The sequence below is a fragment of the Pongo pygmaeus genome, chromosome 1 (assembly GCF_028885625.2).
Source record: "Pongo pygmaeus isolate AG05252 chromosome 1, NHGRI_mPonPyg2-v2.0_pri, whole genome shotgun sequence".
NCBI lineage: Eukaryota > Metazoa > Chordata > Mammalia > Primates > Hominidae > Pongo > Pongo pygmaeus.
This window is the reverse complement of record NC_072373.2, coordinates 210,911,298-210,927,660: the sequence shown is the minus strand read 5'-3', so window position 1 is coordinate 210,927,660 and position 16,363 is coordinate 210,911,298. Positions and strand designations below refer to the sequence as shown.

The 16,363-nt window shown below is 42.5% G+C and overlaps 1 protein-coding gene across 5 annotated transcripts in view; it reads left to right on the top strand.

Annotated features, from left to right (window-relative positions):
- Positions 1-1,688: 1,688 nt before the first annotated feature.
- OTUD3 (OTU deubiquitinase 3) overlaps positions 1,689-16,363 on the top strand; it is a 30,866-nt gene continuing 16,191 nt past the window's right edge. For all 5 annotated transcript variants that reach the window (XM_063658927.1, XM_054442229.2, XM_054442220.2 and 2 more), the window contains exons 1-3: positions 1,689-2,303; positions 9,950-10,098; positions 13,941-14,053. In XM_063658927.1, the coding sequence (XP_063514997.1) occupies positions 1,858-2,303; positions 9,950-10,098; positions 13,941-14,053 (708 nt within the window). In that variant the 5' untranslated portion in view covers positions 1,689-1,857. The remainder of the gene's footprint in view (positions 2,304-9,949; positions 10,099-13,940; positions 14,054-16,363) is intronic.

Here is a 16,363-nt window from a genome sequence, read left to right as displayed (position 1 = left end):
CTTTTCTATCAATATGTTAGCAGTCTGTATTTCCACATATTTGGTGGTGAGAAACCTTTCTTCCCTGGTTTCTAAAGTTTGAAAGTCTTTGCGCTGAGCTCATGAGATTTCCAGAGAACTGATTCAAACAACTTCATTAAATAGGTACTTACTTCATGCCTGGGGCTTTACATTTTTATTTAACCTTTACAACTCTCTTTTGCATTCTTATTGTCATCAGAAAAATGCAAATCAAAACCGCAATGAAATACCATCTCATGCCAGTTAGAATGGCTTTTGTTAAAAAGAAAAAATAGCAGATGTTGCTGAGGCTGTGGGGAAAAGGGGAACATTTTTACACTGTTGGTGGGAATGTAAATTAGTTCAGCCACTGTGGAGAGCAGTTTGGAGATTTCTCAAAGAACTAAAAATTGAACTATCACTCGACCCGGCAATCTCATTACTGGGTCTATACCCAAAGGAATATATATTGTTCTATCAAAAAGACAGATGCACCCGTATGTTCACTGCAGCACTATTCACAATAGAAAAGACATAGAATCAACCCAGGTACCCATCAACAGTGGATTGGATAAAGAAAATGTGGTATATATACACCATGGAATACTATGCAGCCATAAAAAAGAACAAAATCATGTCCTTTGCAGCAACATGGATACAGCTGGAAACCATTATCCTAAGTGAACTAAGGCAGAAACAGAAAACCAAATACTGCATGTTCTTATAAGTGGGAGCTAAACATTGGATACACATGGACACAAAGATGGGAACAATAGACTCTGGGGAATACAAGAGTCAGGAGGCAGTTGGGGGAAAGGGTTGAAAAACTACCTATTGTGTATTGTGTACTTTGCTCACTACATGGGTGACAGATTCATTTGTATTCCAAACCTCAGCCTCACGCAATATAGATGGGGTTTCACCATCTTGGCCAGCTGGCCAGGCTGGTCTCGAACTCCTGACCTCAGGCGATCCCCTGGCCTCGGCCTCCCAAAGTGTTGGGATTACAGGCATGGACCACTGCGCCTGGCCTCAGTTTTTGTTTTTGTTTTTTTGTTTGTTTGTTGAGAAGGAATCTCGCTCTGTCCCCCAGGCTGGAGTGCAGTGGTGCAATCTCGGCTCACTGCAAGCTCCGCCTCCCGGGTTCGTGCCATTCTCCTGCCTCAGCCTCCCGAGTAGCTGGGACTACAGGCGCCCGCCACCACGCCAGGCTAGTTTTTGTATTTTTAGTAGAGACGGGGTTTCACCGTGTTATCCAGGATGGTCTCGATCTCCTGACCTCGTGGTCAGCCCGCCTCGGCCTCCCAAAGTGCTGGGATTACAGGCGTGAGCCACCGCGCCCGGCCTGGTCTGTCTCAGTTTTAAAACGGAAAGTCCTGCATCCCAAGAAAACCTCTAATCCAGGCAAACCTAGGTGGGTCGCTCTAGGATGGAATTAGGATTTCCAGTGGTCTTGGACAGAAGGGCGACCTCTCCCTTGAGTTACGAAGGAAGGTGGAGAGATGAAGGGCAGGATTAAATTAACAAGTGTGCGGGCTTTGGAGCCAGGGCAAAGCTCTGCCTCTTAGCTGTGTGATCTTGAAATTATTTAACCACTCAGATTCAGTTTCCTGTAACTTGGGGATAATTAAACAAGAATGAGCCGTGTGAAAGTGCCTATCCAACTGTAGTAGGCTCGCAGCAAGAGTTTAAATCGTTTTTATTCATCTCCGGTCCTAACTTTTGCCGCTGCTCTGTGTTCCACTCTTCTGCTTGACTTGTTCCTGCTTTGTTCTTCTCTCTGGTCCCTCTCCGGTCGCTCCTGCCACTCACGTTGAGTACCATCCACGACTAGAGGGCGGAATAGAACAAACCAAGATGGGTGCCCCTCTAGCTCTCTATGGCGTCTGCTCGCCGAGCCCCGCAAAGGAGGCGGGGATTCCATCATGTGACCGGGGTGCCGGGCGCCGGCGCAGGCGCGCTTGCTGCGTCGTTGTCGCCGGGCTTCGTTGCCCGCGCTGTTTTGCCGTCTCCACGCTTGAGGCAGACTTTGGGGGGTCCTGCGGCTTTCCCTCCTGCCGCTGGGGACTGCAGGCTAAGGCCATGTCCCGAAAGCAGGCGGCGAAGAGCCGGCCGGGCAGCGGCAGCCGGAAAGCCGAGGCCGAGCGCAAGCGGGACGAGCGGGCGGCGCGCCGGGCCCTGGCCAAGGAGCGGCGGAACCGGCCGGAGTCCGGCGGCGGCGGCGGCTGCGAGGAGGAGTTCGTCAGCTTCGCCAACCAGCTGCAGGCCCTGGGGCTGAAGCTGCGGGAGGTGCCGGGGGACGGGTGAGGCGGGCCGGGAGCTAGGGAGGCGGCGCCGGGGGACGCGCCGGGCTCGGCCTGGCGACCGTTGCCCGCTCGCGTCCATCCATTCATTCGGGCGGCCCGGGCGCCTCCCGCGAGCCAGCCACGCTCCGAGTGCAGGGCGTCCAGCTGCGAGCGAGGCGGACAAGTCCCTCGCCCCGAGACGCTCGCGGGGATCCCAAAGGGTCCTAATCATGGCAGACGCCGTGAGCGAAATAGAAAGTGGGTCCTGAGACCGTATATGGGAGCAGGGCCACTGGATTGTGGCCAGGAAGGGCTCTCTGAAAGGTGACATTTAAGCTGAGTTCTGAAGGAATGAGATGGACCCAGGCATTGGAAAAACAGTTATCATGATGATAAGACCAATCGAAGGAGTTTGAGTAAGCCCCACTTGGTAGAACGCTTTGCCTCCTTTGAGTCCTTGGTTGTTGGGTGGTGCCCCCATTTACATTTGTGAAATTAGGTCGCCTGTTAGCTGAAGGCAGCTTCTGTAATTCCTGCTTCCATGGGCCTCAGTTTCTCCGTAAGCAAAGATGCTTATCCAAGCTTTCTTGGGACTTAGACTGAATCCAGGTCCAGCTTTCTTTAGGGAACGCGGAGGGAGAGAGTGGGGAGGAGGAAGAAAATTCGCTTCAAGAAAGGGGATATGGCTCCAGGAACATGGATGGAAGAAGGAAAAGGGTCAGGAAGAGGGGAGAACAGTTAGGATCCCCATTGCAGGGGCAGGTAAAAGGGGATCTGGTTGTCAGCTGTGTCACTTTGGAAGAGAGAGTGTTAATAACAGCCTGGCTTTTGTTTTTTTCCTCCCCGTATTTGAGTGCTCAAATCCTGCAGAGGGAAGGCTAAAATGAAATTAAAGACCATAAGAAATTGCCTTAGTTCATTATTATTGTTATTTTGTAGAGACGGTGATTTTGCTATGTTGCCCAGGCTGGTCTCAAACTCCTGGCTTCAAGCGATCCTCCTGCCTTGGCCTCCCAAAGTGCCGAGATTACAGGCATGAGCTACCACCCCCGGCCAGGAATTGCCTTAGATATTAACTGCAGAAGAAGGTGTTTTAAAAAATTTCACATTACATTGCAGCTTATTGATTAAGACTGTGAACTGGTCCTAATTTCCCTTTCCCACCGTTCCTGTATATGCTCATTGCGTCAGGCAAATTGGATTTCTTTTTGCTCACAAAGAGTTCACCACGCTTTGCTGCGCTGCTGTTTTTGCTTAAGATGCAGTTGGAACTTGATTACATTTATTCACCATCATCTGGCAAAGTGCTTGGTACATGGAAGGCATCAGTACGTTTTTGCTGAATGAAATATAAAAATAATGGAGGTCAGCTAGCCTAAGCATAAGCGCAAAACACTGTTATGGAAACAAAAATACCAATTGAATACAGTGGAATTGGCGTGGGACATGGGGGCTTTTCCTTGCAAATGATTGGATTGCTTGTGTCTGCTATACTGGGTATGGTATTCTCAATGTCAGGGTGCCCAGGAAACTGAAGTACTCAATAGAAGGTTACCTATGAGGAGGAATCAGCACAGGGAGTTGTAAACTCTTGAGGGGGCTTTCATAAGGTTATGGGAAACTTTGGGGGTACTACTTCTGCTCCCTATCCCCACACCCCCATACACACACAGCATACTTTTCAAGTTAATTCAGCACACCTTAAGTAGGGTGCTGGGAATATGTTGGTGACTAAGATACTTAAAGACTTCATAGCCTAAGGTAGAAACACGTAACAGTGGGTCTCAGCCTTTTTGGTCTTAAGATCTCTTGGCATTCTTAAAAATTACTGAGAAACCCAAAGAACTTTATATGGGTTATAGCTATGAGTATTTACTGTATTAGAAAATAAAACAAAGTTTTAAAACGCAAGAATACACACACATTCCATTAGCTATCAGAGTGATGACTTCATGCATCAGGTAGCCTCTGGAAAACTCCACTGTGCACTTGTGAGAGAATGAGAATCAAAAAGGTACATTACATCTTAGTTTTGAACTCATGGATACCCTGAAAGCATATCAGATACCTTCCCACATCTCCGGTCCCGTGAGTCACACTTGGAGAACAGATGATACAAATAATTAAAATATAGTTTGATATATTTTTAGTAACAGTGACTGATTATAATGGTACTATTGAGAAGGAAAAGGCTACTCTGTGAATTGGCCAGGAAGTCCTTCTGGTTCATTCGGTAAATACTCATTGGATACACTGCTAGATGCCTCTCAGAGGGTGTCATGCTCTGATTGGGTCATGAAGGACTAATAGGAGTACACCAAGAGAACGTTCCCATCTGAGAAGGAGTATATACAGAGGCACAAAGACGCGATGTTTTTGGGAGATCTACAGGTTGTTCAGGGTGATGGGTAGTGTAGGGCACAAGGGTAGACGTAACGGGCAATGAAGCTAGGCTCCAGAAACCAGCTTGACTGGAGTGCTCATGTCTCTCTTCCAAGGTTCCTGTTCTTCGGACAGTGTTAGATAAAATGATCATATTTCCTCTTGTGTGGGCTTCATGGAGCTAACCACCTTCTGTTCACAAGTTCTTCACATGAGTTCCATTAGCTGGACTGTGGTTCAGCCCTCGTCAGTATCCTAGTCCTTTCGAATGTGGTGATGACAGACTTTATCACTGCAGGGGATGGTGTTTCCTGTGTATGTGATGGGTTGGCAGGTGTCAACAGATTGTTCTCTCCCCGCCCCACCCCCCCCAGACGGAGTCTTCTGCCACCCAGGCTGGAGTGCAGTGGCACAATCTCGGCTCACGGCAATCTCTGCCTCCTGGGTTCAAACAATTCTCCTGCCTCAGCCTCCTGAGTAGCTGGGATTACAGGCACCTGCTACCACAGCCAGCTAATTTGTTTATATTTTTAGTAGAGATGGGGCTTCACCATGTTGGCCAGGCTGGCCTCAAACTCCTGACCTCATGATCCACCCGCCTTGGCCTCCCAAAGTGCTGGAATTACAGGTGTGAGCCACCGCACCTGGCCAACAGATTCTTTTATTAATGTTTATTAAGGACTCAGGTGAAATATAATGAAGTTAAAGACTTATTAAAAAATAGTTGACATCTCTAGCGTTCCCTGTTGTCATTCAGATTTCATTACAATCTGGAGTAGCCTGATATAGTACCAATGAGCATGTTCATTGTTGGCAATATGGTACCTGTAGCATTCTGGAACCTGAGGGGGTTTAGGGATGAATTAGCCAATATCCTGTAATACAGCCTTTACATGGGTTGAGTCAGCTTAGTATAGATTAATCAGGGAGCTACTTAGAGGGTTTTGTAATGCTTCCTGGACCAGCTTCATATTTCACGTGTTGTCTGGAAGGTGGACCCACATAAATTGGATTCATTTTTCAAAGCAAGAAAGAAATAGTTTAACCTTGATGTTTTCCTTAAAAACATGATTGGCTATAGTGTGAAAAGAATGTATAACTCTTATTTATTGGGCAGTACAATATTAACATCCCTCTGAACTTATCTAGTTGTGTCTTACTAAATGTAGTTCTGAGTTACGTTACTCATTAGCAGTGTTCTAAAATTGAAACATTGAAGAATCACTAATTTTAGCTATTTATCTTATTACTAACAAGTAGTTTATTTTTTAGTTTTAGTTTTGTTTTTAATATTGTGGGATCATAGTAGTAGAAGGGCATTCACACATCATCTTGTCTAATTATTGCCTGTGTCACCTGAACAGCAGTGCCATCTTTTGTGCCTCAGTCAGTGGTTTTCAATTGGGTGCCATACTAGAATATCTGGGGAGGAACTTTTGAAGCAATTCAGGGCCTGGGCTCTCCCCTAGATCAACTACATGAGAATCGTAGAGTGGGGCCTGGTTATTGATGTTTTTTTTAAAAAAATTTTACAGATGATTCTTACATGCATCCATAATTGAGTGACTGATTTAGAGTCTAGATTCTCAACTAGTGTTTCTCAAACTTCAGCATGCAACATAACCACCTGGACTGCTAGTGAAAACACCTGGAAGGGCTACGTTGCTGGGCCCCAACCCCAGAATGCCTGATTGAGTAGGCCTGGGTGGGCTCCAGCATTTTCATTTCTAACAAGTGCCCAGGGGATGCTGATGCTCCTAGTCCGGGAACACACTTTGAGAATCAGTGATCTAGATCAGCGCTGTCCAGGGGAAATAGAATGTGAACCACGTATGTGATTTAAAATTTTTCTACTAACCACATTAAAAAGAAACAGGTGAAACTAATTTTAGTATATTTTATTTAAGCTATTGTATCTAAAATATTACTATTTTGACATACAATTCAATATAAAAATTATTGATGATCTCTTATTTTTTTTTTTTTATTTTTATTTTGGAGACTATTAGAGTTCGTTGTTGTTGCCCAGGCTGGAGTGCAATGGCACGATCTTGGCTCACCGCAACCTCTGCCTCCCAGGTTCAAGCGATTCTCCTGCCTCAGCCTCCTGCGTAGCTGGGATTACAGGCGTGTGCCACCATACCTGGCTAATTTTGTATTTTTAGTAGAGACGGGGTTTCTCCATGTTGGTCAGGCTGGTTTCAAATTGCTGACCTCAGGTGATCCGCCCGCCTTGGCTTCCCAAAGTGCTGGGATTACAGGCGTGAGCCACCGCACCCGGCTGATGATCTCTCGTATTTTCTTATATGACCTCTTCAGAATCTAGTATTTTACACTGATAGCACACCTCACTGTGGATTAGCCACATCAGGTGCTCAGTAGTCACATGCGGTTAGCAACCACTATTAAACAACACACATCTAGACAATTGCTGTGAATTGCTAGTTATAGAAATTGGCAGAATCCTGAGTCTATATAGTCTACCTCCATAGAGCTAAGGTGAAATTACCTTTTATTTGCCAAAATCTATGTCTCTGTGGCTTCCAGGTTTTCGTTTTATTATACAGGTATAATTTTAATTCCACATGACAGTTGGAGGTATTGAACATGTCCCCCTGAGCCTTCTTTAGGCCAAACATCACTAGTAGTTCTTCATTTGTATTAAAGCCACATCATTTATCTGAATACGTCTCTATTAAAATACAGTAGCTAGAATGGTACCCAGTACCCTATCTGTGGTCTGACCTCAAATAATAAAACCTTCTCCTTTTTCTGCACATTTAGTATTATTACTGCGGCCTAGAGAGCACGTTAGGTTTTTTGGTGCGTGTGTTGCAATATTGTCTAATAGTAAATTATTGCGCACTCAAAACATTTGCGTGCTCTTTATGTAGTTGGTTGTTTTTGTGAACTTAAATGCGAGACCTGCCATATATCCCTATAACACAGTGGTTCTCAAGCAGGGATGATTTTGACCTCCAGGGGACGTTTGGCAATGTCTAGAGACATCTTTGGTTGTCACAACTGATGGGGAGGGAGGTAGTGATGTGCTGCTGGCAGCTAATGGCAGAGGCCAAGTATTCTCCTAAACTTTCTACAGTGCACAGGACAGCCTCCCACAACAAAAAAATGATCCTGGAACTTCAATAGTGTGGAGATTGAGAAGCGCTGCTATAGGTAATGGTGAGAGTGTGAACTCAGGAAGTGGCCCAGATCTCCTAGAGGCCCTTTGGGCAGCGGTGCTTTGTTCTCATGAGTTTCTTGAGTGCTCTTATTGGGCTCACCTAAGGAAACCCAGGTCACTGGAGTGTTTGTTCATTACCTTGTAATCCTGTCAGGAAAGGAAGTGATTTGTCTATTTTGACTTGTTTTGGGTGAGCTCAAAGAAAGTTTGGTAAGTATAGAAAAGCATATTAAAAAATGTAACAATTAAAACTCTTAAATATTACTTTTAATTCTACTACCTAGGGGTAACTATGGCTATCATTTTGGTGTTTACATTCGAGCGAGAGCCACGTTATTTGGACTTGGATCCTGGGCCTACCACTTACTAGTTTTGTGACCTTGGGCAGGTTTCCCCTGAGGGATGGTAATAGGACCTATCTCAGAGTTGTGAGACACAACACGTTTAATACATATAAAGTGTTTAGAACAGTCCCTGGCACATTGTAAGAACTATTTAAGTGGTTGTTTCTGTGTGTTTTCTTGGCATACGTTTATGTGTGTTTCTATGTCTGTGTATGTGTATAGTGTACAGATGAACTTGGTTGAGTTCATGTGGCATATACAGTTTTACACCTACTGTTTTGGAGAACGTTTGCTCATGTTATTAAAAGTTCTTAGCAAACATGTAACTGTAGAATACCTGAATTTTGGTACATAAATGTAAAATAACTACATAAATTTGTGATAAATCACATCTCTTAAACTAAATTCAAGAATAGGCTAGTGGTGGCAGATGCTGATTAAGAAAAGTTTGAGGGAAAAGCTTGACATTTAAATTGTTTTATCGATTAACTTTTCTCCATGGTTGAAAAAAGACTGCCATTGTCAGATTTTAGCAAGACACCTCAGTCTAGCCTATAGAACTGTACATTCCATTCCTTCTAGAATCTTGTCTTAGATTGTTGGAAAGCTTCTTGGTGTTTAATTTGTAGAATCTGTCTTAATTCTCCCCTCCCCTGCAAAAAAAAAAAAAAAGTATCTATTCTTGTACATTAGAAGAGATTCCAGCCTTTCTATAGCTTTCTGTTGAAAATTCACTTTTCTGAGTTGAAAAACAAAACCCCCTTTTTTTCCTACACATTTAGACATGAAATCTTTCTGAAAGTGATGAGTTTATACTTTGGAATTACAGTATCATAGTTTTTCATTTGGAAGAGTAAACAGTTGGGTGTAAAACTGGGCAACTGTTTGGCTTCAGAATTGTTTATTTCTGTAGTTTTAAGGATACCAGATTGTGTTTGTCTTGTTTGAGTCTCTGTGTATCTAAGCCTCTGTGTTTGTGATAGTTTGGAATTTAGAAGCCTTTGAGGGGTTTGAAAGTAAAGATAACTCTTACAGTTTATTACCAGTATTTTAATTTTAGAGAAACAAAATATGGTGTTTAAAGTTTTCATTTGGCAGGAATAACAATGGCATTGTTGCTCCCTGGGTGCTAAGTGAGGAGGCAAGGAGGAAGTGTCTTTCCATAGTACAACTGTTTGTTGTCCAAGTGCTTTCCTTCTCATTACTTTCTCCACTATGTTCTTAGGACTCAAACAGAGTATTGTTCAATTGTTAGTATTGGCAGCTTGACAAATTGCTATTTTTTGGGTACTATTTGTTAAATGAATGATTACTTAGCTGGGCAGCTGTAGTGGAACTTGTTTTAGAAAAGAGGCTGTAGATAGGACATGATTTTGGAAGAGGATCTGCAAATCATAGCCCTTAGGCATGGAATGACCTGTAAGGTCTGGACCTTGTAGTCAGGTGGTTAGTGTATCATTGGCTCCACTTGTTGAAGCAGCTGAGGCCCAGGGAAGTTTAATGACTCTCCTGAGTCAGCCAGCTGGTACATGGGGAATAGAATCCTTGTTTGCTGCCTCTCAAGAAGGTAATATGGTTGAATATGCCCTCATGCTGTCCCCCGTGGTCTTGGAAGAATCCTGGACTATTAGAGTTGAGTGTTTACCTCTGTGTGCACAAAATATTTCCATGGATGATCTGGCATGAAGCATCATTGTTTTAGACAAACTAAGTTCATTTTTGAAAGGTCTTGACTCATGTTGTTGTTTTGACAGCAACTGCTTGTTCAGAGCTCTTGGTGATCAATTGGAGGGACACTCACGAAATCATCTCAAGCACAGACAGGAGACAGTGGACTACATGATAAAGCAGCGGGAAGATTTTGAACCCTTTGTAGAAGATGACATTCCTTTTGAGAAGCATGGTATGTTCACTGTGGGACATTGTGTCCTTCAGGAGTAATGCATTGGGTAATTAAGTCCACTGGCATCCACCCCGCTCCCAGCCAAGGGTTTGGTTATATAAATCACGACATTCATTTATTCAACAAATATTTGTTTGCCTACTTGGTTATCGGCAGCATGCTAGGTACTTGGGGATCAGTAGGTTTAGCTGTATATGCCCTTAATAAACATGATGATGTTAATTGACCTGAAAAGCGATTCATGACTTCTTACTCTGTGGGGTGGGAAAAGCAGGCTATAACATAGCTTGTATAGGTTGATCCTATTTTTAAAAGATGTACACACAGTAGGAAAAGTCTGGAAAGATACTAACATTTTGTTTGTTAATTCTTAGCTTCACTTATTTTTCAGAAATTACTCATTCTCTTTAAACTTTTATAGAAGGGAGATAATAATAGCATCTATCTCATAGGTTTTTTGGTGAAGATTAAATTAGATAACAAAATTAAAATAAGCCCTTAGTAAGCGTTAGCCATCTGGGGATGGTGGGACTATGGTATTTTAAATTATCTTCTGTAGACTTTTTCTGACTTTTAGATGATCATGTATTACTTTTAAAATCAGAAAAACCAATAAAATCATGTTAATTTCTCACCCAAACCCCAAACACAGTCTGTTTTCTTTGAGGCAAGTCAGTTAGTGGTTTTAATTGGTTCCTATTTAATAGGCATAGATCTTATAGAAAATGCATATGAACCTGTAAACTTTAATTTCAACAAATATTTACTGAGGATCTACTGTGCTGGCTGCTGATATGTCTTACAAATGGCATTTTCATCACAGGGCTTATAGTCTTTTCTGTCTGTTATCAGGAAAGAGAATTGATCCTTTGTTTTAGAGAGCTAACTCGGGAGGCCATGCTGAGAATGGATGGGGAGAGAGACTGATAAAGGAGACTAGTTAGAAGGTCTCCACACTGGCCAGATGAGAGTAGAGGAGGTCTCCATCAAGGTAGCTACTGAGGATAATGAGTAAGGCCCAAACCAAGCCACACTTTGGCAGTGTAATTGACAGGACACGTTGGAGGTGAGGAGGGCAGAGGGAGGAGACAAGAGTGATTCTGAAGTTTCTGCTTAGGGAATGGGTAGTTGGCTGTACCGTTAGCAAGAGAGAGGGCAGCAGGAGGGGGACATTTGGGAGAAAAGGTATCAGTGATCCCAAAGTGTTTCCCATTCCTTACTAGGAAAGAACTTACTCAGTAGGCACCAGACACAGAGCAACAAAACTTCCAACGGGTGGTTTGTACCAATCACTGAGTTCAGATGGTCCCTCTTCCTGGGATTACTTTTTGGCTAGCAGATAGGCATAGTTTACTGGATAGTCGGCAGTTTACAAATTAAATGTATGTATATGGGACAAATTTTGTAGTTTAGTGCTGTACGAAATGAATTGTGTCGTTAATCCAATGAAAACATCATTTTGGATGAAACGGGTTTTTAGTTTGTGATGTGGAACTCCACTTTGAACACTATCAGTGAAGATCACATGGTGGATTTTGGGGTGTTACAGGATAGGGAACTCAAATCTTCGGTTGCCAATGTGATAGTCACTTTGGATGAACAGTGGAAAGGTGTTTTCTTAAAATGTCACGTGCATGCCTGTTGCTTGGAGCTGCTTAAGAATTTGAGCATCACAGAAGTAAGAAGTCACTTTGACGGCCAAAGCAGAAATGGAAAGAAACCTGGAAGTCTGCACATTCTCTTTGTGTGTCAGTTGAAGGCTTGGCTTGTTACATTGATGAGTCTTGAGTCATAGTTACCTGTTTTTAATGTCAGTGTGCTGCCTACCTTGTTGTACTGTGAGATTCTCAAGGGCAGGGACTGTGTGTCTTTGTTTTGTGGTGTGGCAGTGCCCAGGATCTGGTGGACACTCATAAAGTATTTGTTGAGTGAATAAATGAATGGTTCACTATATATACTATTAAGGACCTGGTCACCCTTGCATCTGGCTGTATCTTTAGGATTATTCTTTTAGACTGTGGCTTCAGAGAATCAGCAACATCTTTCCCCCAACTGTACAAGTATCCAGATCAGAACCTCAGTATTCTTAATGCTTATCTTCCTCCCTTCTCATACCCGTTCATTACATGTTACCACTCTACCTCAGCAGTTTTTCTTTCACTGCTACTACCCTGTAAAATCAGACCTCTGTGGCCATTTGCTTAGATTTCCTCCATACTGTTTAGTATCATTGTCTCTTGATTCCCTCAGTCTGTTTTCTACATAACAGCCAGAGTGGGATCTAAATGTGTTTTTCCTCTGTCTAAAAGCTGTTGGTGACTCATCTATTGACCTCAGGATAGAGCCCAGACTTTTTACTTCTTCATGATCTGGGATTTTCTTATTTCTCTGTCCTCATCTCTTGCCATTCCCCCCCAACATTTTCTCACTTCCTCCACCTCTCCATCTCAGCATTCTCAGTTCCTGCCATACTAGAGTTCTCTCTCTCTCTCTCTCATCTGTCTCTCCTCTTCTTAGAACATCATCCATTTCTCCTGTCTTAACTCCTCCTTGTCCTTTGGGTATCAGCTTAGTTGTCTCAGTTGAGAAGCTCCTCTGATACACCTTACCTCCCGCTCCTCAATTCCACGTTGGCTTATGTTCACCACCTGGAGTTAGCCAAACTGCAGGGTTCGAAAACACAGTCCTTGCACGACTTCCCTCAACTTTTGGTACCATCTATAAGTTGGGGTCTCCCAGAACCTCCCTTAGGTTCCATAATATGGTAGTAGGACTCACAGAACTCACTGAAAGCTATCATGCTAACAGTTACTGTTTGTTACAGGGAAAGGATACAGATCAATACTACTAGCCAAAGGAAGAGATGCGTAGGGCAGTCTGGAAAGGTTCCAGACACGAAGCTTCTGTTGTCCTCAGGGCATATTCTCCTCATGGCATCTGTGTGTGACAGCACACATAGAATATTGTCACCTGGGGAAGCTTACCCTAACTTTGATGTCCAGAGGTTTTTGTTTTGTTTTGTTTTGCTCATTGATTTATTGCATGTCTAAGTGGTTGAACTCAGTCTCCCCTCTCACCCTATCACCACCACAAAGGTCTGATGCCAGATGTGGTGGAGAGGCCCATCATGAATAACAGATACGCTCATCACCTTTGGGAATTCCAGAAGTTTAGAAGTGACCTCCCAGGAGCCCAGGATAAAGGCCAGACCTCTCTTTGGGCAAGGCCACGTTCTTAACTGCACATGCCCTTCCTGAAGCACTTGTGCATCATTAGCGCCTATCTTGTTTGCCCCTCACTGGTTGTGAACTCCGCGAGGGCAAATTGATGGAGTGGCTGAGAGCCAGGACCTTGGCATTGGGCTGCCTAGGTGAAACCGTAGCTCCACTGTGTTCCAGCTCTTTGACCTTGGCACAGTTTTCAGTTAGTCTGCATCTGAGTTTCCTCGGGTATAAAATGGTTTGTATAATAGTACTTGTCTATGAGATGTGATTAGATCAGTGCTTGACACATAATAACCATTCACTAATGCAAGCTGCTAAGATTACTGTGTTTATTGTTATGTTTCCAGTGCCTTTTATTGAGTTAGCATATTGGAAGTAATCAGTAAACATTTATTGCAGAAGAAATAAATGGATCTTTGCTTTATGAATGACTAGTGTTCTTCTGAGTAGCAGTCTTGTATTCAACTAGCTAAATTCCTAGACTCTGACAAAGTTAATGGACTTTTCAGATATATATCGTTGTTTCTCATTATTTGGAACTCAGTAAATACCAAAGCATGTTTGCATTTGGATTTTTCCAGTATAAAGACGTCATTTTTCTTTCCTATTTCCATGCAGTGGCCAGTTTGGCAAAGCCTGGTACTTTTGCTGGCAATGATGCAATTGTAGCCTTTGCAAGAAATCATCAGTTGAATGTAGTGATTCATCAACTTAATGCCCCTTTGTGGCAGGTAGGTCACCTATTTAAACATCTATCTTAAGCTCTTATTTCTAAATCAGCTTTGGGAATATCCGAAGATGATGGGGCTTGACCTGTGAACATTGAGTTATGCAGAGTAACTTGGACTGCGAGCCTAACCAAAGACAAAAATCTTGTGGTGGCTCGGAAGTAATCCCTGTGCTATGTACAAATGGAGTCCGGAGTATAATTTAGAAATCTTTTTAAATGCTATAAATATTCAACAGTCAGCTAATTGGGCAGGTTGGGGACAGAACCTAGTGTGGAAACACAGGCTGTCACCCCCTAAAGTCAGAGTGCTGCCTGTTGCTTTGTACCTCAGCTCCTAAAGACTGAGCATGTGGTTTCTGTTAATTCCCCACCCACCCTGCCCTGCTCCACCACTCCCCCATTTCTCACTTTTTCTAATTAAAAAGTTAAAATACAGTACTTGTAGAAAAGTTAGAAAATTGAAAAAGCTCATAAAGAGAAAAAAATTTTATTAAAAATTATATTTAAAATTTTATTGAATCACCCAGAGAGAGGTTATTGCTGTGAATGTTTTAGTGCGTATTCCTGTCATTCACACACACTTGGCTATAAAACATTGATACATAACTGGAAAGGAACATATCACAATGTTTTTACACACTTTTAAAACACATACATGTATCCATATCCACATATATACGGACATTTCTGTGTTATTAGCATAAAGGTAACAGTGCCCTTTTTTTCATATGACACCTGCATATAATCCTTTGTAAATTGCTCAGTCATAGCCTTTGCTGATTAAAAATAGGTTTATAGGGATATAATTTACATGTAGCAAACTTCATCCTTTTCCAAGTGTACAGTTCTATGTGTTTTGACAAACACAGTCATGTAACCACCACTACTATCAACACAGACTAGTCTACTCTCGAAAAAGTTACTTCCAGGCTCTTTGTACTTTGTAATCACTGGCCCCCTCCCCCAATACCCAGCCTCTTGTAGCCCATTCTCTGATTTGTCCTTATAGTTTTGCCTTTCCAGAATGTCATATTAAAGAATGCAGCCTTTTGTCCCTGGCACAGTGTCCTTTTAACAAAATTATGCTACAACAAAATAAGATAGTCCAGGGATGGTGAGAAATTTTACCGTATGGGGATAGAAGGAGCAGGAGTGAAACAGTATCTGCTTGTGTTCTTTGGGGCAGTGTTGCGGATGTCCCGACATCAGGGTACCAGGTAGAGCTATCATATTTTCCATGGGGCTCTGTTTTCCAAGGGTGATGTTTGAGCAAAAATACTGGTTACCCCTTTATTCTATTTTTTGTCGTTAAACTTACACTGTTTTGCAGAAGTTAACAAAGTCATTTGAATACGCAGCATAATGGCCCTCACCTTGAAGGGGAATACTCAGTACCAACTCAGTGATCAGCTTGCCTTTTCCTCCATTGATGACTTTTTTCCCAAAGTTTTTTAGTTACCTAGGTAGTTGTGGAAGACATTTCTGCATAGGTAAATTTTTTTTTGAATTTATTTCTGTAGTATTCTCTTTCATAAATTCCTGAGCATTGAAAGTACATCTTTTTAAAATAAATTTACTAATATTTCCATTGGATCCCCCTATGTCTTCCTACCCCAGTGAAGCATCTTATAAAATTTAAGAACTGAAACTGCATTGGTTGCTACTGTCATGGTTATGAGCTCTTTCATTAATAAAGAGTAGGCTTATACTCACACCATGGAGATATTGAAACCGACATTTTTTTTCTGGTTATAATTGGAATATGTGCTCCTGTGAACAATCTAGATGTATGTAACATAGAATGTGAAGGTCCTCTGTAATCTGCCCGTGAAAGTCACGGTTAACAATTTGGTGAATATTCTTCCAGTTAGGTTTTCTATTCATAATGTATATATATTATTATTATTAGGTATGTAAGTGCTTTAGGGATTATGTCAAAGATTCTAATAAACTGTTTACTTTCCCATTGCTCTTCCTGGGAGGCAAATGGTGCTCTCTATTTTGTATGTGTCTAAACCAGACTCTCTGCACTTGAGATCTGCGTATTCTACTGGAAAAGCTTCCACGCTACTGACATCTAGACTTGTGTGGTTCCTGTTTGTTCCATGGTTTTTGCTTTGTTTTTAGACCGTGGATACTGTTTAAAGTAAGGGTAGTATCTTACTACGTGTGATTTTCAGTAAAAAGAATGTGCTGATGTTTTGGAGTTTAAACAAAGGAACCATTACTGGGCTTTCTAAGGGACAAAGTTAGAATGAGAGTTTCTGTGGAGGTGGCGAGTTTTATTTGGGGTACGCCCAGACCTTAGGGC